This window comes from Hippocampus bargibanti, linkage group LG10 (genome assembly GCF_051943395.1).
Source record: "Hippocampus bargibanti isolate YZ-2025 linkage group LG10, ASM5194339v1, whole genome shotgun sequence".
Lineage (NCBI taxonomy): Eukaryota > Metazoa > Chordata > Actinopteri > Syngnathiformes > Syngnathidae > Hippocampus > Hippocampus bargibanti.
The window spans coordinates 4,894,403-4,919,538 of record NC_142743.1 but is presented as its reverse complement, the minus strand read 5'-3'; the positions used below and the strand labels follow the sequence as shown (position 1 = coordinate 4,919,538).

Here is a 25,136-nt window from a genome sequence, read left to right as displayed (position 1 = left end):
GTCGCTATCCAGAAGACTACTGAACAGCTTGGCAGTTGGCTCTGCAAGGTGGACAAGTCGAGCCTGCCTGGCAGTTTCAAGGCCAGCACTCCACCCTTCCCAGAATCATGTGGCCTCTCCTCATGCAGTCCTAGTAACGAATGTGGAGTCTTTTTGAAAGAAAGATCAGCAGCTTCCTGCGGAAATGCCTTGATTTCCTCGCAGCCTCAACAGCGCTGCTCTGTATGTGACAAGCAACATCTTGCAGCTGCCCTTCAGTGGGCTTATTGAAGAATTCAAGGTGGCACACACAAGAGAAACCCTACAGTATCTAAGGACCGCAAGGTGTCAACAGCAGGCATTAAAGTGAGGACAGGAATGAAGTGGAAGGCAGAGAAGGCGGTGGAGGGGGGTTGAGTCACACCTTAGGCAAAGGCACTGGTTGGGACAGTGGCAACAGGGAGCGCAGGCTTGGGCTACATCCCAAGGACCCATATCAGCCAGGTTGGGGGCAAGAAGAGACAACATCTACTCCAGGAAGAGGGAGCATGTACAATATGGGAGGGCACTTTGCAGCGCAAACTTACCTGGTCAAACATCATGCAGGCAGAACTCCACCGCGTCCGGTGCCTCGTAGCGGCAGTCTACCTCTCTAGTCCAGCAAACCTCGATTTGTGGGGGGAAAACGAGACACCCTCCTGCTCCTTTTGCTCTGGAAGAGGCTCCCTGGAACATCTCCTCAGCAGCTGCCCAAAGTCCCTGGATAATGGTCGCTACCGCTGGCGCCACCATCAGGTTGGTCTCTGTTGTCTGTGTAAGCTCTCAGTCGTACAGGAGTGGTCCATCGATGAAAAGGTTTCTTCAGCCGTCATCTGTACTTCTTTGAAAGTGTCGGACGTTTCGCTTCTTATCCAAGAAACTTCATCAGCAAACTAAAGTCTTACTGGTAGTTTAGGTCCAATGTATATATCAGTGACGTGCAGTCAGGGGACAAAAGTGAGGCTCTGCCTCACCTGTCATCATGGAAATATCAAATGAAAATCATTGTCGTCAAATGAGTGGTTGCTAGCTTTTAGGTCCATATGTACTGCCGATTGAGGCCCACTTGTATTATCCCTGCAATGTTGATAAAGTCTGTTTTTGAGAATTTGTTGAGTCTCCCCAATGTACTGCTCTTTACAATTTTCATTCTTACTATGTATGGAATAAACTACATTACTTTGTTTTTCATTTGGTAGCCTATCTTTTGGATGCACTAATTTTTGCCTTAACGTGTTTATCGGTTTGAAATAAGTAGGAATTTTGTGTTGCCAAAGGACTCTGTATTTTTTTCGGAAACTCCTGCAATTCAAGGTACTGCTACTCCTCTCTTTTTTGTATCTTCAGAATTTTTGGTTTCATTCCCTATTCTTTCTTTCTGACATTGATTAAATGACCACAGAGGGTACCCACAGTTTGTGAGTGCTCTCTTGATATGTTTTGACTCCTTTTCTCTATCTTCAACGCTTGTTGGTATTAGTTTAGCCCTATGCTGTAGGGTTCTGATAACTCCTAGTTTGTGTTGTAATAGATGGTTAGAATCGAAAAAATAGATGGTTAAAATCGAAAAAAAGTATTGGTCAGTGTGCGTAGCCTTCCTAAAGACTTTTGTTTTTAGCGCTCTATCCTCTTTTATAATTATTTTACAATCCAAAAAGATCGCAGGGATAATACTAGTGGGCCTCAATCGGCAGTACATATGCACCTAGAAGCTAGCAACCACTCATTTGACGACAATGAGGTTAAAATCTTAGCGAAAGAACATAGATGGTTTGAAAAGAAGCGATTTTCATAAAACAACTAAATCCTTCATGAAACCGGCTTGGTGGGGTGATGGTCAATTTGGATCGTTCATACAAAAGCCTGCTTAGGCAACATAGGATTAGTCATACTGATGAGGTGATACCGGTTGAAATGGGGCAATCAGGCCAGTCGTTAGTCAGAAATACAGGAACTATCAGTGGAGTAGCTGCAGTGGGTAGAACTCTGCTCCCCCCAACCTGAGAGCAGGGACCTATCATAGCAGAGTCCGGCACCGCCATGTCTGGACAGTAGGGATATATATAAAGGGCCTAAACTACCAGTAAGACTTTAGTTTGCTGACGAAGTTTCTTGAATAAGAAGCAAAACGTCCGACACCTTCAAAAAATTACAGATGACGGCTGAAGAAACCTTTTCATCGATATTATGATTATAATTTGTAAAATCACTTCAAATGACTTCTACTGACCGCATTTTACAAAGATTCCACCGCATATAGCTATATTTTAGGTTTTAAGACTCGCGCTGAATATTCATGAAGTCTTGTTGTCGAGTCGATGACGATGCCTGAAGTGACGTCACATTTGGTACGCCCCTGACCGAGAAAGCGATACACAATGCATTTTGGGTACTTCTGTGTAAGCTCTCAGTCGTACAGGAGTGGTCCATCGATGAGAAGGTTTCTTCAGCCGTCATCTGTACAATTTTGAAGGTTTCAGACGTTTCGCCTCCTATCCAAGAGGCTTCGTCAGCGAACTAAAGTCTGACTGGTCGTATCGGCCCTATTTATATATCCCTAATGTCCAGGCATGGCGGCGCCGGACACAGCTATGATAGGTCACTACTCTCAGGTTGGGGGGAGCAGAGGACCCCTCGCTGTTGCCCCACTGATTGTTCCTACATTCCTGATTAACGACTGGCCTATTTCCCCCACTCCCACCGGTATCACCTCATCAGCATAACGAATGTTGCCTAACCTGTTTTTCCTAAGCAGGCTATTGTATGAACGATCCAAATTGAACCTCACCCCACCAGACCGGTTTAAAGAAGGATTTTGTTGTTTTATAAGAATCGCTTCTTTTACCCCACTTTCAAACCATCTATGTACTTTCGCTAAGATTTTAACCTCATTGTCGTCAAATGAGTGGTTGCTAGCTTTTAGGTGCAAATGTACTGCCGATTGAGGCCCACTTGTATTATCCCTGCGATGTTGATAAAGTATTTTTTGAGAATTTGTTGAGTCTCCCCAATGTATTGCTCTTTACAATTTTCATTCTTACAATGTATGGAATAAACTACGTTACTTTGTTTTTCATTTGGTACCCTATCTTTTGGATGCACTAATTTTTGCCTTAACGTGTTTATCGGTTTGAAATAAGTTGGAATTTTATGTTGCCAAAGGACTCTTTGTAACATCGCAGGGATAATACAAGTGGGCCTCAATCGGCAGTACATTTGCACCGGTCGGTTGTCCTTTAAGGAAGTTGCATTTTACAAGAGCGAGTAATACTGCCACATGGAGGCAAGAATGAGGAAATGTTGCTGCGTGTGCGACAAGTGCGCCAAAGGCCAAAATGGGGAGCAGGTAGGGGTGGCTGCTTTGTGTCATTCGTCACCTGAGCAGACGACTCGTCCCTTGCCGATGGACGACGAGGATGAGCGAGCGCCACCGCGATAACAGGCGCGGGAGGTCGGATTCTCCCCGGCGACGCGTCATCATCTACCTCGTCTTGGACATGCCGGGATCCGCCCGGACCCGCTTCCCGTCCATGCGCTCCCATTGGCTCTCGGAGCGGCCACGTCCCCATCGGTTTCCCCTGCGCGGGGGTGGGAAGAAGTTGAGAGAGGGACAATCCATGACAAGTTGGACACAACGGGAGGGGAGAAAGTCGAAGATCGCGCGCAGGCGCTCCCAGAATTCCTCGCTCCGCGGCGCCGACGGGTGGGTGCCGTATTTCGCGCCAACGAGCCAACGCGACGCTCGCCGGAAGCCGGCCGTCGCCTTCTGCTCTTGACGGTATGTGGGAGCCGGACATGAATAATCGCTCCATCGCCTGGTGGCTGCGGCAGATGGGCTTGCCCCAGTACACCAAGACCTTGGAGAGCCAATATTACGGGCTGGAGGTATGTCAAAACAACATTCCGATTCATTTTTGCGCTGCTTCAACCCCAGATGAACGACCCGGCTAATTATTTCTTTATCTGAATTTAAAAAAGAAAAACATGAACATCCGTTCTGAATGTCTCATTCCATTCTTAGCTCCGTTGGTTGGTAACACAGAATATCACGTAGAGAACACCACAGGGTTTGTAGAGAGGATCAAAGACCTCATATTGGAACCTGAGGGAACATTGACATATGCCAATTATTGGAAATCTGCCTTAATACTACATATTTTCAATTTAGGGAAAAATTCTACAAACAAATTTATGGTTGTGCTATGGGCTCACCTGTTTCACCCATAGTGGCTTATCTGTACATGGAAGAGATGGAGAAACAGGCCCTCACATCCTTCCCGGGGACAAAACCTAGACACTGGTTTAGATATGTGGACGATACTTTTGTCATAATTAAAAAACAAGAAATTCAATCCTTCACAGATCACCTCAACTTGGTAGACATCAACATTAAATTTACTCGTGAGGACATTAAAGAGAACCAACTAGCCTTTTTGGATTGTAAAGTGATTATAAAAGAGGACATAGCCGTTAGGAAGGCTACGCACACTGACCAATACTTACTTTTCGCATATTCTTGGTGGGCTTCATAAAACTTTGTGGACAAATGATTTTAAATTTCCTTTTATTTTTAAGTGTTTGCAGTATCACATACAGTGACAAGTTCTAATTGCTGATGCAGATTTATTGATGTGTAATTGCTCCGGAAAATAGCCTGTGTTGTAGACGATTAAGGTGATGCCAGGCCCAGTACTGCGTGCGTGTGCCTTTGTACACTTTGTCCACTCGTTGCGTCATAAATTATGGTATTACAAGGGATATTTGTTCAAGTCGGACTAAGCAGGACTTCACTGAAGGCCTAGGTGTGAAATGCACGGACCGCCACTGTTATATCGATATATCGGATATATCGATAGTCCCGGTTATATCGATACTATTTCTATGCACGCACGGAGAAAATTACATGCAAACAGGGTCGGATATATCGATAGTCCCGGTTATATCGATATTTTTTCGGACTCCATTGAATATCGATATAACGAGACTTTACTGTATATATATATATATATATATATATATATATATATATAAAATCAGTGGCGGTCCGTGCATTTCACACCTATATATATATATTTTCCGTACCGCTTATTCCTCATTAGGGTCGCGGGGGGCGCTGGAGCCTATCCCAGCTGTCTTCGGGCACAAGGCGGAGGACACCCTGAATTGGTTGCCAGGCAATCGCAGGGCACACAATGACGTACAACAGTCACTCTCACACTCACACCTAGGGACAATTTAGAGTGTTCAATCTGCCTGCCATGCATGTTTTTGGAATGTGGGAGGAAACCGGAGGACCCGGAGAAAAGCCACACGGGCCCGGGGAGAACATGCAAACTCTACACAGGGAGGTATAAACATAGATATAAACGATATAAACATAGCAAAATGGCTGGCGGGAGATGAAAAAGAGCACTGTAGTAATCGGATTATCGTAAAAACTATGAATCGTACTAAACGGAAGTAATTATACATAAAAAGACTAGAAATGTGCACGGGAAATGAAAATAGTGTCGTAATACCTCAACTTACGAACTTAATGGGTTCCCAGACAGAGTGTGTAAGGCGAAAAGTGTGTATCTATCTCAAAAAAAAAAAATTCCCATAGGAAACCATTAAAATCAGTTCCCGGGTTTCCATAAAATATACTTTTCAACTAAATACGCCTTAAAACTACACACAACACACCTTATTCTATGTATAATAAATGTGCTATTGTATTGTAATGAAAGAAATACACTGCATTGTATCATAAAGTCACCTTATTAACATTTGTGATGGTCATGTATGGCTTGATGGAATGGCGTTGGAGGTCAAAGGTCAAAGGGAATTGCTGTTTGGAAAGAGAGGCGCATTACATGACGACTGTAATTAAAGAAATAAACTGCTGTAAAATAAAGTTTTATTCACCTTTTCAATGGTTGTTGATGGCTTATGGAATGAGAGTCATCTTCCGTAAGGACTGTTGGTAACTGAACCTCTGGTGCTGTTCGTCGTGTGCTTCCGCCGAAGATCACTCCGCCAGCCGTGGTGGGTGTGTATTATGAAAATAGTGCTTATTATAAGGTTTAAGACAAAAAGTTTGTAAGTTGAGGTGTTTGTAAGTTGAGGTCTCACTATATATATATATATATATATATATATATATATATATATATATATATATATATATATATATATATATATATATATAGTGATATCATGAGAGGCTAGCTCTCAGCGGGACAGGACAAGAAGCGCAATGGGCGACAGGTTTGAATACAAAGGTTTTAATAAAGGGTTTCAGGGGGAATTCACAAGCAACAAAGGCAAGAATAGTGTCTCTTCCAATACTTAAATCATAATAAAGTCTCTTCTGAGGAGAAACTGAAGACAGAGTTCTTTTCCATGTGGTTCTAGGCCTCACCCCTCTTGATGTCCTTCTCAGGTAGCCTAGCCACCTTTAGCAAGGGTCCAAATCCAGTGTTCTGCCGTATGGTCCCAACTGGCAATGAGTTCCACACAGCAATCAGTTTCTCCACAGAGCACAGCAACAGCGCTTGTCTTCCCCGCCCTCCACACTCAGAGGCTTTCTGCCTTAAAAGCCTTGCTTTCCAATCAAGCCGTGATCAGCCACAGGTGTGGGGTTTTAATTGCTGCCTTCCACCAGATGGGGCCAAAACGCTCTCTGGGTGAAGCCATCTTAGGGGAATGTACTTGCCCTCCAGGACACAGCCTCTCGCGACATCACAATATATATATATATATATATATATATACACACAGTGAGACCTCAACTTCCGAACTTAAAAAAACAAATTCCCATAGGAAACCATTAAAATGGGAATAATCCGTTCCGGGGTTTCCATAAAATATACTTTTCAACTAAATAAGCCTTAAAACTACACACAACATACCTTATTCTATGTATAATAAATGTACTATTGTATTGTAATGAAAGAAATCCATTGCATTGTATCATAAAGTCACTTTATTTACATTTGTGATGGTCATTGATGGCTTGATGGAATGGCGTTGGAGGTCCAAGGTCAAAGGGAATTGCTGTTTGGAAAGAGAGGCACATTACATAAGGACTGTAATTAAAGAAATAAACTGTGCTGTAAAATAAAGTTTTATTTACCTTTTTGATGGTCGCTGATGGCTTATGGAAGGAGAGTCACCTTCCTGTAAGACTGTTGGTAACTTAACCTCTGGTGCTGTTCGGTCGTGTGCTTCCGCCGAAGATCACTCCGCCAGCCGTGGTGGTTGTGTATTATGAAAATAGTGCTTATTATAAGGTTTAATTTTCAGAAATTTGACCTTTGTAAGCCCCTCCATGAGTCGTCACCTTACCGTGGTGGAGGGGTTTGTGTGTCCCAATGATCCTAGGAGCTAGGTTGTCTGGGGCTTCATGCCCCTGGTAGGGTCACCCATGGCAAACAGGTCCTGGGTGAGGGACCAGACAAAGTACGACTCAGAAGACCCCATATGATGAAAAAGAGAAATGGATTTGGTTTTCCCTTGCCCGGACACGGGTCACCTCTGGAGCCAGGCCTGGAGATGGGGCTCGTTGCCGAGCGCCTGGTGGCCGGGCCTACACCCATGGGGCCCGGTCGGGCTCAGCCCGAAGAGGAAACGTGGGTCCCCCTTCTCAAGGGCTCACCACCCATGGGAGGGGCCAGAGGGGTCGGGTGCAATGTGAGCTGGGCAGCAGCCAAAGGCGGGAACCCTGGCGGTCCGACCCTCGACTGCAGAAGCTAGCTCTGGGGAAGTGGAATGTCACCTCTCTTACAGGGAAGGAGCCTGAGCTGGTGCACGAGGTTGAAAAGTTCCGACTAGACATTGTTGGGCTTGCCTCCACACACAGCCTGGGTTCCGGTACCAGCCCTCTCGAGAGGGGTTGGACTCTCTTCCACTCTGGAGTTGCCTACGGTGAGAGGCGTAGAGCAGGTGTCGGCATACTTATTGCCCCCCGACTCGCCGCCTGTACATTGGGATTCACCCCAGTAGACGAAAGGGTTGCTTCCCTCCGCCTTCAGGTGGGGGGACGGGTTCTGACTGTTGTCTGTGCATATGCACCAAACAGCAGTTCAGTGTACCCATCCTTTTTGGAGACCTTAGGGGGTGTGCTGGAGAGCGCTCCCCCTGGGGACTCCCTTGTTCTGCTGGGCGATTTCAATGCTCATGTGGGCAATGACAGTGGGACCTGGAAGGGCGTGATTGGGAGGAATGGCCCCCCCGATCAGAACAGGAGTGGTGTCTTGTTATTAGACTTCTGTGCTCAACACGGATTGTCTATAACAAACACTTTATTCAAACATAAGGGTATCCATATGTGCACGTGGCACCAGGACACCCTTGGTCGCAGTTCGATGATTGACTTTATAGTTGTATCATCGGATTTGCGGACTCATGTTTTGGACACTCGAGTGAAGAGAGGGGCGGAGCTGTCAACTGATCACCACCTGGTGGTGAGTAGGCTCCATTGGTGGGGGAAGATGCCAGTCCAACCTGGAAGACCCAAACGTGTTGTGAGGGTTTGTTGGGAACGTCTGGCAGAATCCCCTGTCAGAAGGAGTTTCAACTCCCACCTCCGGCAGAACTATACACATGTCCCGGGGGAGGTGGAGGACATTGAGTTCGAATGGACCATGTTCCGTACCTCCCTTGCTGATGCGGGAAATCAGAGTTGCGGCTGTAAGGTGGTTGGTGCCTGTCGTGGCGGCAATCCCCGTACTCGCTGGTGGACACCAGTAGTAAGGGATGCCGTAAAGCTGAAGAAGGAGTCCTACCGGGCTTATATAGCCTGTGGGACTCCTGAGACAGCTGACACGTATCGACTAGCCAAGCGGAATGCAGCCTCGGTGGTCGCCGAGGCAAAAACACGGGCATGGGAAGAGTTCGGTGAGGCCATGGAAGCCGACTTCGCTTCGAGGAAATTCTGGTCCACCATCCGGCGTCTCGGGAGGGGAAAGCAGTGCACCACTAACACTGTGTACAGTGAGAGTGGGGCGCTGCTGACTTCGACTCGAGACGTCGTGAACCGGTGGGCAGAGTACTTCGAAGACCTCCTCAACTCCACCAACACGCCTTCCTTGGAGGAAGCAGTGTCTGGGGACTCCGAGGTGGGCCCTCCGATCCTTGTGACTGAAGTCACCGAGGTGGTTAAAAAGCTCCTCGGTGGCAAGGCCCCGGGGGGTGGATATGATCCGACCGGAGTTCCTAAAGGCTCTGGATGTTGTGGGGCTGTCCTGGCTGACACGCCTCTACAACATTGCGTGGTCATCGGGAAGAGTGCCTCTGGATTGGCAGACCGGGGTGGTGGTCCCCCTTTTTAAAAAGGGGGACCGGAGGGTGTGTTCCAACTACAGAGGGATCACACTCCTCAGCCTCCCTGGAAAGGTCTATTCAGGGGTCCTAGAGGGGCGGGTCCGTCGGAAAGTCGAGCCTCAGATTGAGGAGGAACAGTGTGGTTTTCGTCCCGGCCGCGGTACAGTGGACCACCCTTAGCAGGGTCCTCGAGGGCGCATGGGAATTCGCCCAACCACTCTACATGTGTTTTGTGGACTTGGAGAAAGCGTTTGACCGTGTCCCTCGTGGAGTTCTGTGGAGGGTACTTCGGGAGTATGGGGTACAGGAGCGGCTGATACGGGCCGTTCGGTCCCTATATGACCGATGTCAGAGTCTGGTTCGCATTGCCGGCAGTAAGTCGGAATCGTTTCCAGTGAGGGTATGGCTCCGCCAAGGCTGCCCTTTGTCACCGATTCTGTTCATAACCTTTCTGGACAGAATTTCTAGGCGCAGCCGAAGCGTTGAAGGTTTCCGTTTTGGTGGCCTCAGTATAGCATCTCTGCTTTTTGCAGATGATGATGTACTGTCGGGGCCTTCAAGTGGAGCTCTCCAACTCTCGCTTGAGCGTTTCGCAGCCGAATGTGAAGCGGCTGGGATGAGAATCAGCACCACCAAATCTGAGATAATGGTTCTCAGTCGGAAAAGGGTGGAGTGCTCTCTCCGGGTCGGGGAGGAGATTTTGCATCAAGTGGAGGAGTTTAAGTATCTGGGTGTCTTGTTCACGAGTGAGGGTCAAAGGGGTCGAGAGGTCGACAGGCGGATCGGTGCGGCGTCTGCCGTGATGCAGACTTTGTACCGATCTGTCGTGGTGAAGAAGGAGCTGAGCCAAAAAGCAAAGCTCTCAATCTACCGGTCGATCTACGTCCCAACCCTCATCTATGGTAACGAGCTATGGGTTGTGTCCGAAAGAACGAGATCCCGGATGCAAGCGGCCGAAATGAGCTTTCTCCGTCGGGTGTCCGGGCTCTCCCTGAGAGATAAGGTGAGAAGCTCGGTCATCCGGGAGGGGCTCAAAGTCGAGCCGCTTCTCCTCCACATCGAGAGGAGCCAGATGAGGTGGCTCGGGCATCTGATTAGGATGCCCCCGGGACGTCTCCCTCGTGAGGTGTTCCGGGCATGCCCCACTGGCAGGAGACCCCGGGGACGACCCAGAACACGCTGGAGAGACTATATCTCCCAGCTGGCATGGGAACGCCTCGGGATCCGCCAGGACGAGCTAGAAGAAGTGGCTGGGGAGAGGGAAGTCTGGGCTTCCCTACTGAAGGGCGACCCGACCCCGGATAAGCGGCAGAAGATGGATGGATGGACGTTTGTAAGCCGAAAAGTTAGTAAGATAAGGTGTTTGTAAATTGAGGTCTCACTGTATATATATATATATATATATATATATATATATATATATATATATATATATATATATATATATATATATACACTAGTGCAGCGTGTTCTACCGGAAACAAATTCCTTGTGTGTTCTACATACTTGGCAATAAAGATGATTCTGATTCTGATATATATATATATATATATATATATATATATATATATATATATATATATATATATATATATCAGTGACGTGCGGTGAGGTTCATGGCTGGTGAGGCACTGACGTCATCATAGTCAGATTTACAAACATTTGAACTCTACAGAGTAGTTTATTCACCATTTGACAACAGTTAACGTATTTTGTTTAAAATTTCATGTCAGCATTCTTTATACAGTAAAGTCTCGTTATATCGATATCGGTTATATCGATAGTACCTCTTATTACGATACTATTTTCATTTCCCTTGCACATTTCTAGTCTTTTTATGTATAATTAGTACCGTTTAGTACGATACCCGGTTATTACGATAATCCGGTTATTACGGTGCTCCTTTTCATCCCCCGCCGGCCATTTTTGTTGTTTATATCGATATATCCGTCGCGCCATTGGTCAACTTGGTCACGTGTCTTGTTACGTGAGCCGCCATCGGTCGTGCCATTGGTCGACTTGGTCACATGAGCCGCCATCGGTCGCGCTATTGGTCGACTTGGCCGTGTGACTTTGTCACGTGACACGCCATCGGTCGCGCCATTGGTCAACTTGGTCACGTGTCTTGGGTACGTGTCACGCCATCAGTCACGCCATTGGTCGACTTGGTCAGGTGACTTGGCCATTTTCATTTTCAGACGCGAGCTCGTGTGTAGCAGACGAGATTGAAGTGTTTGTGTTAAAAGGTAAAAATGGGAAGCAGAAGAAGATTGATGACTTTTTTAAATTGTATACATAATACAGTAAGATGTAAGCGTTGCAGTTTCCCTGTTGTGTTATGTACATGCCCACTGTACTGTATATGAATGCAATCGTTTTTTGCAACAATGTTTCTTGTTTTGTCTGCTGAAGCGCGATGATTTTGAAAATTATTAACATTCCATACTGTGTATTAAAGGACAGCCGATGTCACTTTTTATTCAAATGCAAATAAAAATGACTTCACGCCAAGACGTCTTGCATTGCTTGTGAATCCAAACAATGGCTTCAGATTCGGATAATATGCTTTCTTGTTACACATCCAGTTATGAATATGTTTCAAATACACTGTAGTTCTGAAGATTAAAGCATACATGTTTACAATCATTAAAGAATTATATGTGCCATTTTGAGGCAACATTGGGGGAACATCTCTCACCCAAAAAAAAAGGGAGCTAATGGCCAGCTCCGTTTCTTATATGGCGCTTGGCTGCCCTCTTTTGGCGGCTTTTGTTTAATGCAGTTCAGCACAGGATCGGATATATCGATAGTCCCGGTTATATCGATATTTTTTCGGACTCCCTTGAATATCGATATAACGAGACTTTACTGTATATACAAACTGTAGCATAGAAAAAAAAAAAAAAAAAAACGTTTTTATCATGTTACCTTTAGTCCATGCGCCGCTGCTTCTGAAGAAAGGCATCGATAACTTCTTTGTAGAAGCCTTCCTTATCTTTCTTCAGTTTTAAAAGTCTCTCTGTCTCAACGGAGATCACTGCCAGTGAAGAAAGTCGTCCTTGATCAGTCCTGTTCCGACTGTATGTTTTTAGTGCTGAGAATGACAATCTCGTCTATTTCTACAGCAACAAATTGGGCTGCACCGATCTCCTTTTTAATGTCATTTCTAATGACTTCACCAACTGCTTCAATTAAACTGTTCTGTATTCTGTTTCACAGGCAAGAAAATATAGTGGATGTCCCAAAATGACTCGCTAGCCTGAGCGAAAGCATATAATACTTCAACATAGTTGCCAAGATGAGCAGAGCCTTTACTTTCATCATTTCCACGAAATGCCAGCTGTTGTTTGGCAAGGAAGCAGGTGGCATTGATGAGATATTTTAAAATCTCCCGCTTCTCCTTTACCTTAGCATTGTGGATGCTGATGTTGAGTCTTCGCTCATTTTTGATCAGAATCAGAATCAGAATCATCTTTATTGCCAAGTATGTAGAACACACAAGGAATTTGTTTCCGGAAGAACACGCTGCACTAGTATTGTTGTCAAAAAAACTGCTAAGTGGCACTATACAGTTCCATTTTGGTTACTGTTGAAAGAGTTCAAAGAGTTAATGGCTTGGGGGAAGAAGCTGTTTAAATGTCTGCTGGATTTGGTGCGCATGGATCGGTAGCGCCTGCCTGAGGGGAGTAGCTGGAAAAGGTGGTGGGCAGGGTGCGGAGGGTCCAGTAGGATTTTCCGCGCCCTAGTTTGGATTCTTGCAGTGTGCAAGTCCTCGAGAGTGGGTAGGGCGGTGCCAATGATTTTTTCCGCCGTCCTAACTGTCCGTTGAAGTCGGATTTTGTCCATTTTTGTGGCGGCCCCGAACCAAACGGTGATGGAAGAACACAGAATGGATTCGATGACAGCCGTGTAGAAATGTTGCAGCACCTCCTGTGGCAGGCCATGCTTCTTTAGCAGCCTCAGGAAGTACATTCTCTGTTGGGCCTTTTTCAGGATAGAGTTGGTGTTGACCTCCCACTTCATGTCCTGGGAGACTGTGATTCCCAGGAACTTGAAGGTCTCAACGGTTGACACCAGGCAGTTGGATAGTGTGAGGGGTAGTTGTGGTGATGGATGTTTCCTGAAGTCCACCATCATCTCAACTGTCTTGAGCGTGTTCAGCTCCAGGTTGTGACGGCTGCACCAGAGCTCCAGCTGCTCCACTTGTTGTCGGTACGCAGACTCGTCGCCGTCTTTGATGAGACCGATGACCGTGGTGTCGTCTGCGAACTTTATGAATTTGACAGCTGGGTGCGTTTAGGTGCAGTCGTTCGCGTAGAGAGAGAAGAGCAATGGAGAGAGGACGCATCCCTGCGGGGCTCCAGTGCTCGTGGTTCGTGTTGTGGATGATATATTTCCCAGTCTGACCTGTTGTGTCCGTCCTGTCAGGAAGCTGAGGGTCCACTGGCAGAACGTGGGGGACACACCAAGCTGGAGAAGTTTGGGGATGAGGAGTTCTGGGATGATGGTATTGAACGCAGAGCTGTAGTCCACAAACAGGATCCTTGCGTAGGTTCCTGTGTTGTCAAGGTGGTCGAGGATGTGATGCAGTCCAATGTTGACTGCATCCTCCACAGACCTGTTTGCCCGGTAGGCAAACTGAAGAGGATCTAGCAGAGGTCCGGTGATGTTCTTTAGGTGGTTCAGCACGAGGCGTTCAAAGGACTTCATGACCACAGACGTCAGAGCAACAGGTCTATAGTCGTTCAATCCCGAGGGTGCTGGTTTCTTTGGAACTGGGACGATAGTAGACTGTTTGAAGCAGGATGGGACTTCACACTGCTCCAGGGATCTGTTGAAGATTTGTGTGAAGACCGGAGCCAGCTGGTCAGCGCAGACTCTCGGCAGGAGGGGGACACTCTGTCAGGTCCTGCAGCTTTCTTGATCTTTTGCTGCTTGAAGAGCCGTCTAACGTCCAGTTCATGGATCTGTAGGGCAGAGGGCGGAGATACGGTAGTTTCTGGTAATGGTGGGCAGACAGAGGAAATGGTGGTGTCCTTTTCAAATCGGCAAAAGTATGTATTTAACTCATCAGCCATACCATTGTTGTACACTGCTTGGGGGGAAGGTAAACGATAATTTGTTATTGCTTTCAGGCCATTCCACACCGATGCAGAGTCGTTAGCGGAGAACTGTTTGTTAAGCCTCTCCGCATAACTTTTCTTTGCGATGTTAATTTCCTTCGTCAGCCTGTTTCGGGCGAGTTTGTAAACTGCTCGATCGCCGCTTTTAAATGCGGATTCTTTCTCTTTCCTAAGCTGCCTGAGTTTGGGAGTGAACCATGGCTTGTTGTTGTTGAATGAGCGGAAGGACTTTGTTGGTAAACACATGTCCTCACAGAAACTGATGTATGATGTTACAGTGTCTGTGTATTCATCCAATGTGCCCGTTGAAGTTTCAAAGACGCTCCAATCAGTGCAGTCTAAGCATTCTTGTAGCGATAACTTTGCTTGATCTGTCCATGTTTTAACTGTCTTGACAACCGGTTTTACACATTTGAGTTTCTGTTTGTATGTGGGAATTAAGTGGATTAAATAGTGGTCAGAAAGACCCAATGCTGCATGCGCAACAGACCGGTATGCGCCTTTGAGTGCTGTGTAACAATGATCTAGAATGTTTTCTCCTCTGGTGAAACAGTCAATATGCTGCTTATATTTGGGAAGTTCACGGTTTAAACGTGTTTGATTAAAATCGCCCAAAATGATCAGGGGTGATTCTGGATATTTTATTTCGAGATGGTTTACATGGTCCGCTAGCGTTTGTATACACGCGTTAGCATTAGCTTGTGGCGCGATGTACACGGCAACGAGAATAAAGGAAGCGAACTCACGTGGCGAGTAGAATGGCTTGCAGTTGAGAGACAGCGATTCCAAACCAGGGCTGCAGTGCGCGTCGAGCATCGTGACATCGGTGCACCATTCTTCGTTGATGTAGAAGCATAGTCCACCGCCTTTGGATTTCCCCAATTGCTCCGTATCACGGTCGGCCCGAAGGAGACGGAATCCGGGTAGGTGTAGTGCGGAATCCGGGTGGCGGTCACTGAGCCAAGTCTCAGTGAAGCACAGCGCAGCAGAGCGGGCGAACGTTTTATTGGTCTTTGTGAGAAGCAGAAGTTCGTCCATCTTGTTTGGTAGTGAGCGTAGATTAGCGAGGTGGATCGATGGGAGCGGCGTTCGAAATCCACGCTGCCGAAGCTTGACGAGAACGCCGGCTCGCTTCCCCCTCCTACGTCAGCGTCTCAAAGCTCCGTACAGAGCTGCTACGCCGCTCGCGAGCAGCCCCGAAAAACCTTGTAGATTTTGGTGTGTCGGTGAAAATAGTCCAAGAGTGGATTCCCCAATGCTCAGTAACTCTTCCCTCATGTAACTGAGTCGCGTAGGATCGCAAAAAACAAATGAAAATGACAAAACCAGGAACAATACTAGGGAGCGTGTCACCGAGGCTGCCATCCGCGGCGCCATCTTGGATCTGATGAGGCTCCGTTGTAAAATTTTCAGGTCGCAATATCCCATTTGAGTCCAGACATTGTCACAAGTTGAGAACAGAAGGCAGGAAAAGCAGAAAAGGCGCTTTCTTGCTGGACATCCACACAGCCAGCCTTTTCGTGTGTACCAGACCGCCTGAAAAGAGCGAGTATTGTGTCCCGTTGTCTGAAGCAAACCTTTTCGCTCCGGTGTTGGTCTTCCTTTAATTATTACCTCCTGCTTCGATTGAAAGTCCAGTTTAGAAAATTCTTTCAATTTAGATATGTAATCCTCCATTCTGAAAGTGAGGCCAAGCAACACAAAAATGACTGCAGGGTTGCACTTTACTTGCTAACTGTTTACTGTAGATTTCTGTCTCTAATTCTATTATTCTGCAGACGTGGAGTAAGAAGTATCTCTGGAATCACAAGCGCCCCCTGCCTGTCATGAGGCGGGAGAACTGTGTGCCTCACCTACGCACAGCGTTTTGATAAAAATAAAACAAAATAAACACTGTAGTACAGTGTTTATAATGTACAATGAATCTACATTATATACACCAGCTAAACTGTAGAAATTTAGTTCATATACTAAACGTGTTTGAACGCTTTAATAGCGATATGCAGAAGGACAGCAATGTGGTCTCACTGCAGAGCAAGCCAGCGCAGTAAGCATAGTGATTGCGCAATCCATGGTGAGGATCAGCCGGCTGGTGCCTCACTGCTCGTCTCCACTTAGTATTTGAACGATAAATGTGAAAATTCAGCGATTTTGAAAAAAATCCTAAAACGGTGAAGTTAAATGGACAAGAACTTGAAAGTACAAATCACTAAATACATATAACTGTTTAATTTATTTTTTCATTTGATATTTCCATGACAGCTTTCCATGATGACAGGTGAGGCACTGCCTCCCCTGCCTCCACTGACTGCACGTCACTGATATATATATATATATATATATATATATATATATATATATATATATATATATATATATATATATATATATATATATATATATATATATATATATAGTCACATTTCTAGTCTTTTTATGTATAATTAGTTCCGTTTAGTACGATTAGTGGTTTTTACGATAATCCGGTTACGACGGTGCTCTTTTTCATGTCCCGCCGGCCATTTTGCTGTGTTTACGCCATCGGTCGCGCCATCGGCCTCGCCATTGGTCGACTTGGTCGACCAATGGTCGACACTATTCGAACCAATCTTGGTTCGAATAGTGTCTCTTCCAATACTTGTCAAAATAAAGTCTCTTCTGATACTTAAATCCAAATAAAGTCTCTTCTGCTACTTAAATCCAAATAAAGTCTCTTCTGAGGTAAAACTGAAGACGGAGTTCTTTACAAGAGTCTCTAGGCCTCACCCCTCTTGACGTCCTCGTCATGTAGCCTAGCCACCTTAGCTAGGTTCAAATCCAGTGTTCAGTCGTGTGGTCCCAACTGGCAATGAGTTCCACGCAGCAATCAACTTCTCCACAGAGCACAGCAATCGAGCTTGTCTTTCCCCAAGCTGCACACTCAGAGGCTCTCTGCCTTAAGAGCCCTGCTTTCCAATCAAGTCCTGATCAGCCGCAGGTGTGTGGGTTTAATTGCTGCCTTCCAGCAGGTGGGGCCAAGACTCTCTCTGGGTGGAGCCATCTTAGGGGGATGTATATGCCCTCCAGGACACAGCCTCTCGTGACATCACAATATATATATATATATATATATATATATATATATATATATATATATATATATATATATATATATATATATATATATATATATATACACAGTAAAGTCTCGTTATATCGATATTCTCGGGAGTCCGAAAAATATCGATATAACCGGGACTATCGATATACCGACCCTGCGCGCATGTAATTTTCTCCTTGCGTGCATAGAAATAGTATCGATATAACCGGGACTATCGATATATCCGATATCGATATAACGAGACTTTACTGTATATATATATATATAGTACAGGTACAGATGACGGCTGAAGAAACCTTTTCATCAATGTTTTCGTGGATAAAAAAAATAAATATTTTCTTTCTAAGTAAAAAGTGGAAATCTCTCAGAAAGTGCCATTTTCACATAAGAATCTTCCTTGATAAAAAGTCAACATTTTACACCCCTCCTCCGACCCAAATCAATCAATCAATCAATCAATCAATCAATCAATCAATCAATACACGAAAGGGCATACACAAATAAATACAAAATTCAGTAAAAAAAAAACAAATAAATAAGTAAAATAAATAAATACACACAAAATAAATACAGGAAGTAATTAATAAGTAAGAATCCATAGAGTCCATAAGGAGTCCAAGATGGCGCAGAGTAGGCAGCCGTCAGCATGTGCTTTTTTGGTGCCTTGCTTTTTTTGTTGTTGTTTTTGTCTTCTTTTGTGTTTTCTTTTGTCACTTTGTGTTGTTGTGTGTCGTGTGGAATGGATGCGGATTGTTTTTCAGCATTTTTGACCACGACATTCATCAAGGAGGAGACTGTGCTGAGTGGTTGCGCCTTTTCAGCAGCATGAATATGCCAGTGTTTTTGAATGTTCGGAATGTCGCTGCCATTCGACTGTCATCGCTGGACCGCTCTGGGTCCATTGTGCTTTTTTGCACCTGTAATGTGCAGCATCTTCACAGCCCCGCTTTATTCAGCGGAAAGGTCGGTGCTGTTGGACAGTCTGCGGCTGCATTGTTGCATGGCTTGAGGAGCCCGCGATAAGAAGGAGCGTCAGCGCAGAGCGCCCATGCATATGTGGAACTGTTGCGGCTTGGAATTGAAGCGAATTTATGTGGGGCAGGAGATGTGAGACTATCTCTCTTCGTCAATGGATGCTACAGCTGCGTGTTTGCTTTAAAATTTAGCTTGTAGTTGACGTGCACGTTCCACCATGACGTCCCTGATCCACTGGTGGAAAGACGCTTTGATCCTCTCTTTCATCGAGAACTGCTTCATGTAACAAAGAGGGTAAAAAAAGTGCTTAAGAATGAATGACTCTATGTCTTTGTGTTGTCATATTATTTTTGTGTTGTCATATTATTTGTTATTTAGTTATTTTTTGTTCTTTTGACTTCAAGACGGCGCCGCGAGAGTGGCTGCCTTTCCAGCAGCTCCTGTATTTTGTTTTTCTACTTTCATTCCTTTCATCACTTTGCTGCTGTGAAATGTAAATTTGTCCACTGCGTGACTAATAAAGGCAAATCCAATCCCATCCAATCCAATAAACAACAAACAAATAAAAACCAGTAAACAAATCAATCAATAAATAAAGAAATAAATAAACAAAAAAAGATAAATAAACATGAACAAACAAGTAAATAAATAAATAAATACAAATAAACAATTAAAATAAATAAATACGAAAATAAATACATGACCTAATAAATAAGTAAAATTAATAATAAATAAATGGATTGAGTAAAAAAAGATAGGTAAATCAACAAATAAATAACATTAAAAAAGATGAAAAATAAATAGATACATTAAAAACAAACAAATAAAAAGCCAATAAACAAATAAATAAATAAATAAATAAATAAATAAATAGATGAACACAAACAAAAAATAAACCGAAAAATAAATACATAATTAAACAAACAAACAAGTAAGGAACTAATTAATAAGTATATAACTATTTAATTAATTAGTAACAAGTATATTTTTGTGGGAACAAAAAGTCGGCATATGATGAGAATTTGGTTTTTTAAGATTTTGATTTTTTTTTTTTAGAATTTTGATGGGGTGAAAAAGCCCCCCCCCCCCCCCGGATGGAGGCTCAAGGCGTATCTGTGTGATTTTTAGGTTCTGCTCAACGTGAATGAGCAGGAGCTGAAGGAGGCGGGCATCCAGGACGCCTCGCACAGACAAACAATCCTGACTCAGCTTTGGAGACACCGCCAGAAACTGGAGCCTCACTCGGGTAAAGCGCTCACGATTTTCGCCATACCAAATATTGGCTCAAGTCCAAATCATTAAGAGCTATGAGCCTGAACCCAAGGCCTGCTTGAAGGCGCTGGCAATGTCAGAGTTTTCGCAAATTACGATTGGCTAGTCACATGATTGGCTAGTCACTAAGCCGTGAGTGATAAGCACATACTGGCCAGAGCTCAGTGACGTGCGATGAGGTTCATGGCTGGTGAGGCACTGACGTCATCATGGTCAGATTTACAAACATATGAACTCTACAGAGTAGTTTATTCACCATTTGACAACAGTTAACGTATTTTGTTTAAAATTTCATGTCAGCATTCTTTATATATACAAACTGTAGCATAGAAAAAAAAAAGAAAAAAAAACGTTTTTATCGTGTTACCTTTAGTCCATGCGCCGCTGCTTCTGAAGAAAGGCATCGATAACTTATTTGTAGAAGCCTTCCTTATCTTTCTTCAGTTTTAAAAGTCTCTCTGTCTCAACGGAGACCACTGCCAGTTAAGAAAGTCGTCCTTGATCAGTCCTGTTCCGACTGTATGTTTTGAGTGCTGAGAATGACAATCTCGTCTATTTCTACAGCAACAAATTCTCCGATCTCCTTTTTAATGTCATTTCTAATGACTTCACCAATTGCTTCAATTAAATCGTATCGTGTATTCTGTTACACAGGCAAGAAAATATAGTGGATGTCCCAAAATGACTCGCTAGCCTGAGCATGTAATAGTTCAACATAGTTGCCAAGATGAGCAGAGCCTTTACTTTCATCATTTCCACGAAATGCCAGCTGTTGTTTGTCAAGGAAGCAGGTGGCATTGATGAGATATTTTAAAATCTCCCGCTTCTCCTTTACCTTAGCATTGTGGATGCTGATGTTGAGTCTTCGCTCATTTTAGATGAGGCTCCGTTGTAAAATATTTCAGGTCGCAATATCCCATTTGAGTCCAGACATTGTCACAAGTTGATAACAGAAGGCAGGAAAAGCAGAAAAGGCGCTTTCTTGCTGGACATCCACACAGCCAGCCTTTTCGTGTGTACTAGACCGCCTGAAAAGAGCGAGTATTGTGTCCCGTTGTCTGAAGCAAACCTTCTCGCTCCGGTGTTGGTCTTTCTTTAATTATTACCTCCTGCTTCGATTGAAAGTCCAGTTTAGAAAATTCTTTCAATTTAGATATGTAATCCTCCATTCTGAAAGTGAGGCCAAGCAACACAAAAATGACTGCAGGGTTACACTTTACTTGCTAACTGTTTACTGTAGATTTCTGTCTCTAATTCTATTATTCTGCAGACGTGGAGTAAGAAGTATCTCTGGAATCACAAGCGCCCCCTATCTGTCATGAGGCGGGAGAACTGTGTGCCTCACCTACGCACAGCGTTTTGATAAAAATAAAACAAAATAAACACTGTAGTACAGTGTTTATAATGTACAATGAATCTACATTATATACACCAGCTAAACAGTCGAAATTTAGTTCATATACTAAATGTGTTTGAACGCTTTAATAGCGATATGCAGAAGGACAGCAATGCGGTCTCACTGCAGAGCAAGCCAGCGCAGTAAGCATAGTGATTGCGCAATCCATGGTGAGGATCAGCCAGCTGGTGCCTCACTGCTCGTCTCTACTTAGTATTTGAAAGGTAAATGTGAAAATTCAGCGATTTTGAAAAAAATCCTAAAACGGTGAAGTTAAATGGACAAGAACTTGAAAGTACAAATCACTAAATACATATAACTGTTTAATTTATTTTTTCATTTGATATTTCCATGACAGCTTTCCATGATGACAGGTGAGGCACTGCCTCCCCTGCCTCCACTGACTGCACGTCACTGCCAGAGCTAGCACACTGTATCGTAGCGAGCTGCATAAGCAAATATATTGTTGTGTTGACTTCATAGCAGTTTTGTCAACCCACAATGGCTGAAGGAAATGGATTTGGTTATGGATTTACTGTGAAAGCCATTTTCAAGCCGGATGAAAAATGGACTTAAAAATTACATTTTGCCCTCTAGTTGCTCTCTATTTGCTCTATATTTGCTATCTATTCGCTTTCTTTTAGCTGTCTAGCTATCTAGCTAGCTATCTATTAGCTATCTGGCTGGCTGGTTGGCTATCTAGCTAGCCATCTATTAGCTATCTGGCTATCTAGCTGGCTAGCTAGCTATTTATTAGCTATCTAGTTATTTAGCAAGCTAACTATTAGTATTCTAGCTATCTAGCTAGCTATCTATTAGCTATCTGGCAGGCTGGTTGGCTATCTAGCTAGCCATCTATTAGCTATCTGGCTATCTAGCTGGCTAGCTAGCTATTTATTAGCCATCTAGTTATTTAGCTAGCTAACTATTAGCTATCTAGCTGGCTGACTAGCTTGCTATCTATTAGCTGTCTAGATAGCTTCGTGTCTATTTCAGTTACTTCCGGGTTGAGTGAACGCGTGTGGCTGCCGCTGCTCACCCACAGAAAAACTGATCCTGTGACTGTTAAGTGACCTTTAGAGTTTTGAAAGGCACTTATAAATGAAATGTATTATTATTATGAACAAGTTCCGCGACAAAAGCTGCCGCGTTCTAAAACTTTGAGCAGTGGGATTCCATAACAACCACCTTGCGGGACAGCTCAAATTCCTGCCGAATGTACTTTTTAGTGAGGCGGGGTTCGCCGTGACAGATTTTGACTTTGAGGTGATCTCGCGGCCTTTGGATTGGATTTACTTTTAGTCTACTTCATTCCACGGCTGTCGATTCATATTGACAAACGACCACCGACATTGTGCTCGCCCAATGATTGGTCACCATTTTTCAAACGTAGAAAAAGGATGAACGCAGGCCTTTTTCTGCGCTTGGCAGTTTTGGTCTTGTAAACGCTACGTCAATGCTTGTTGGCTCGATGGCAAATGTTCACATTCCCCATATCCTCTCAGGTGTGCAAATGGAACGCAGGGTGAGCAGAAAACACTCGCTGGGTTCGTCCTTGGATTTGGTGAGAGCACAGACGTGCAACGATAGCTACCCAAGTTGCGCAAAAAACAACAAAAAAAGGATGTTTACCTTTTATTTGCAGGTGAAGCCCAGCAAGGATCTGTTCCGTCAGAGTGTCCTTCCCCGCCTCCACCGCGCTGACAAAAAGCATCACCTCTCCGCTTCCTGTTCGCAGCTGCGACCCCTGGACGAGGACCAGGCTTATGCCACGCTGGACGGCTGTCGGGAGAGTAAGCGCAGGTAAGCGCGAGGGAGATGCTTTTGAAATATAAAAACATCCTGGCCAAAGAAGAGAACGAGCCAAAGGGAGATGGGGTGCAAAGGTGAAATCTCTCCATCAGCACAATCAGGTTGATGATAATAGATAAACAGATTGACTGAGCAGAAAAGAAAAATCGGCCAAAGCAGCATAACAGCTGAACGCTGCTTCACCATGTTTGCGCTGAACGCCTCGACCCGAGTCAACATGTATTTAGAGTCCATGAAAATTCCTTTAAACCAGGGGTGTCAAAGTCATTTTTTTTGCGGCGGGCCACATTGTCGTTACGGTTCCCTCTGGGGGCGGGGGATGTGGCATGGCCAGATAAGGGATTAGCCATCTTGCTAAATATAAAGAGAGCTGGCGCGATTGATCGGTAGCTAGCTTGATCGCTAGCTAGCTTGATCGATGAGCATGGAATTTCACAAGTTTTATTTGCTTTTGGGGGCCGATTTGGCCCCCGGGTGTTGACTTGGACACCTGTGTTTTTTGATGTATTGTATATTCAGCACCTAAAGCATTCAGTGATTTTTAGTCCAATAGCAGAACTTTGAAGTCTAGTCTCCAGTTCCAAAGGATTCTAGTTTGGGGTAGGGGGCGTACCAGCGCATTCCTATTAGCATTAGAATAAGCTCACAATGTTAGTTACTGAAATAAAATGTTTGAGTCATGTCAGGAATCCATTTATATATATTGCTCAAAAAGTAAACATTACTTTTTGGGGTTCCAAAAGTTATTAAATCATATAAATACATTATAAAATACATACATCATCCCAAATTGAAAGTATGTTACTTTATTGCAACCCCCGCCCCCCCGGTCAAAAAAATGGCGCTTGGTGTCTACCGGATGCAAGCGGGCACCACCTTGGTGACCTCTGAACGACGTGTCTAAAAAATATCGCGGTCATATCAAAGTCAGTCCCGATAAATGATTACATGTGCAGGGTGGACACTCGGCGGCGGCCTACTTGGTAACAGCCGACCCGACTCGAATCGGCATCCGAGGAATGTGCTCACATTGCGGCGTTTGCGCTGCGCGGCCCGGGGCGGAGTGCCTGCGAGGACATGTGGGAACACGACGGTGGCGAAGGGAAGTAGAGAGGGAGGGAGGGAGGGCGGATGGAGGAAAAAAGAGGGCGGCGAGCTAGGGTCGAAGGTTCGTCACCTATTTCGTCCTCGGAGTTCCCTTCGGACCGCGGAGCTTCAGCATGTGCGGCCCGAGCGCGCTGTGAACGGCAACTACAGGTAGGGGAGGCAAAGGCCACCATTGCTCCCTGGTGGAGTTGTTTTGGAACAAACCTCGCGAGTTTGCGCGAGACTTTCAACAATTTTGTGCGAGAACGCATCTTTTCTGTGTTTAGAATATTTAACGCGTTGATTCGTGTGAGTTTAGACATGTCAATGTTGTGCAATAATTCGGAATTTACTTTTTTGAAAAACAATTATATCAAGCAGGAAGTACGACGCTGCATTGCGTTCCCTTCTATCGTACGTTTACACGCCATAATTTACACAATTTGGATTAGAAACCCAACAGACTACCGTGAGTCGCGTGAGATTTATGATTGGCCAACCAGGTATGTGTTGCTAGGCAGACTTCCAACTCTGACGCGGGTGCTCAGGTGCTTGACCAACGCCCCTCAAACAGGAAGTGACGATTATGACTCGACTTCCTCTTTGACTTCTGACGTTCTGATGAACTTTTAATCATTAAAAAATAACACCAACAATCCATTTCATTTAGAAGCGCCTTTCAAAACTCACCAACAAAAGTGGCGTTGGTAAGATTCGCTAAAGCCCTGCACCACCTTCCCAATATTGTTCATTACAACAAAAGTAAAGTAAAACCGCTCACACTTTAAGGTGTGACGATCCTATTCCTTTTTTTAAATGACGTTTGACTTTTTCAAAATTGAACAGTAGCAGTTTTACTAGCAGCAGGCGAGGTTAAAGTTGTTTGTAAAGCTGTTAGAACGGATCAATGAATTGTCATCTCAATTTAACGCTCCTATCTCCAGGAGGAAAAAAATCAGCTCTTCATCTTTCTTTCTATTTAACTTTAATGACATCAGCTTTGCAACTTGTGGGTTTTGTTAAGGTTGCATGTGCCATGACAAGTCTT

General features: G+C 44.6%; 1 protein-coding gene and 1 long non-coding RNA gene across 5 annotated transcripts in view; one reads left to right on the top strand and one right to left on the bottom strand.

Moving 5' to 3' along the window:
- Positions 1 to 3,086: 3,086 nt before the first annotated feature.
- Positions 3,087 to 24,289, bottom strand: LOC148892195 (uncharacterized). Of its 2 annotated transcripts, XR_016116218.1 has the most exons (6): positions 24,180 to 24,289; positions 23,983 to 24,069; positions 22,823 to 22,972; positions 12,253 to 12,361; positions 7,136 to 7,440; positions 6,963 to 7,056 (listed from the first exon to the last, which is right to left on the bottom strand). It is a non-coding gene; the product is annotated as an uncharacterized LOC148892195 (long non-coding RNA). The 2 variants fall into 2 exon arrangements; XR_016116219.1 differs by lacking the exons at positions 6,963 to 7,056; positions 7,136 to 7,440; positions 12,253 to 12,361 and adding an exon at positions 3,087 to 3,596.
- sh2d3a (SH2 domain containing 3A) overlaps positions 3,652 to 25,136 on the top strand; it is a 31,468-nt gene continuing 9,983 nt past the window's right edge. Inside the window, exons 1-4 of one of the 3 annotated variants that reach the window (XM_089006008.1) lie at positions 3,652 to 3,903; positions 19,651 to 19,768; positions 22,696 to 22,754; positions 22,836 to 22,993. In XM_089006008.1, coding sequence (XP_088862134.1) covers positions 3,799 to 3,903; positions 19,651 to 19,768; positions 22,696 to 22,754; positions 22,836 to 22,993 — 440 coding nt within the window. In that variant the 5' untranslated portion in view covers positions 3,652 to 3,798. Of the gene's footprint in view, positions 3,904 to 19,650; positions 19,769 to 22,695; positions 22,755 to 22,835; positions 22,994 to 24,127; positions 24,260 to 25,136 lie in introns of those variants that run through there. The other 2 variants (XM_089006007.1, XM_089006009.1) reach the window with 2 other exon arrangements.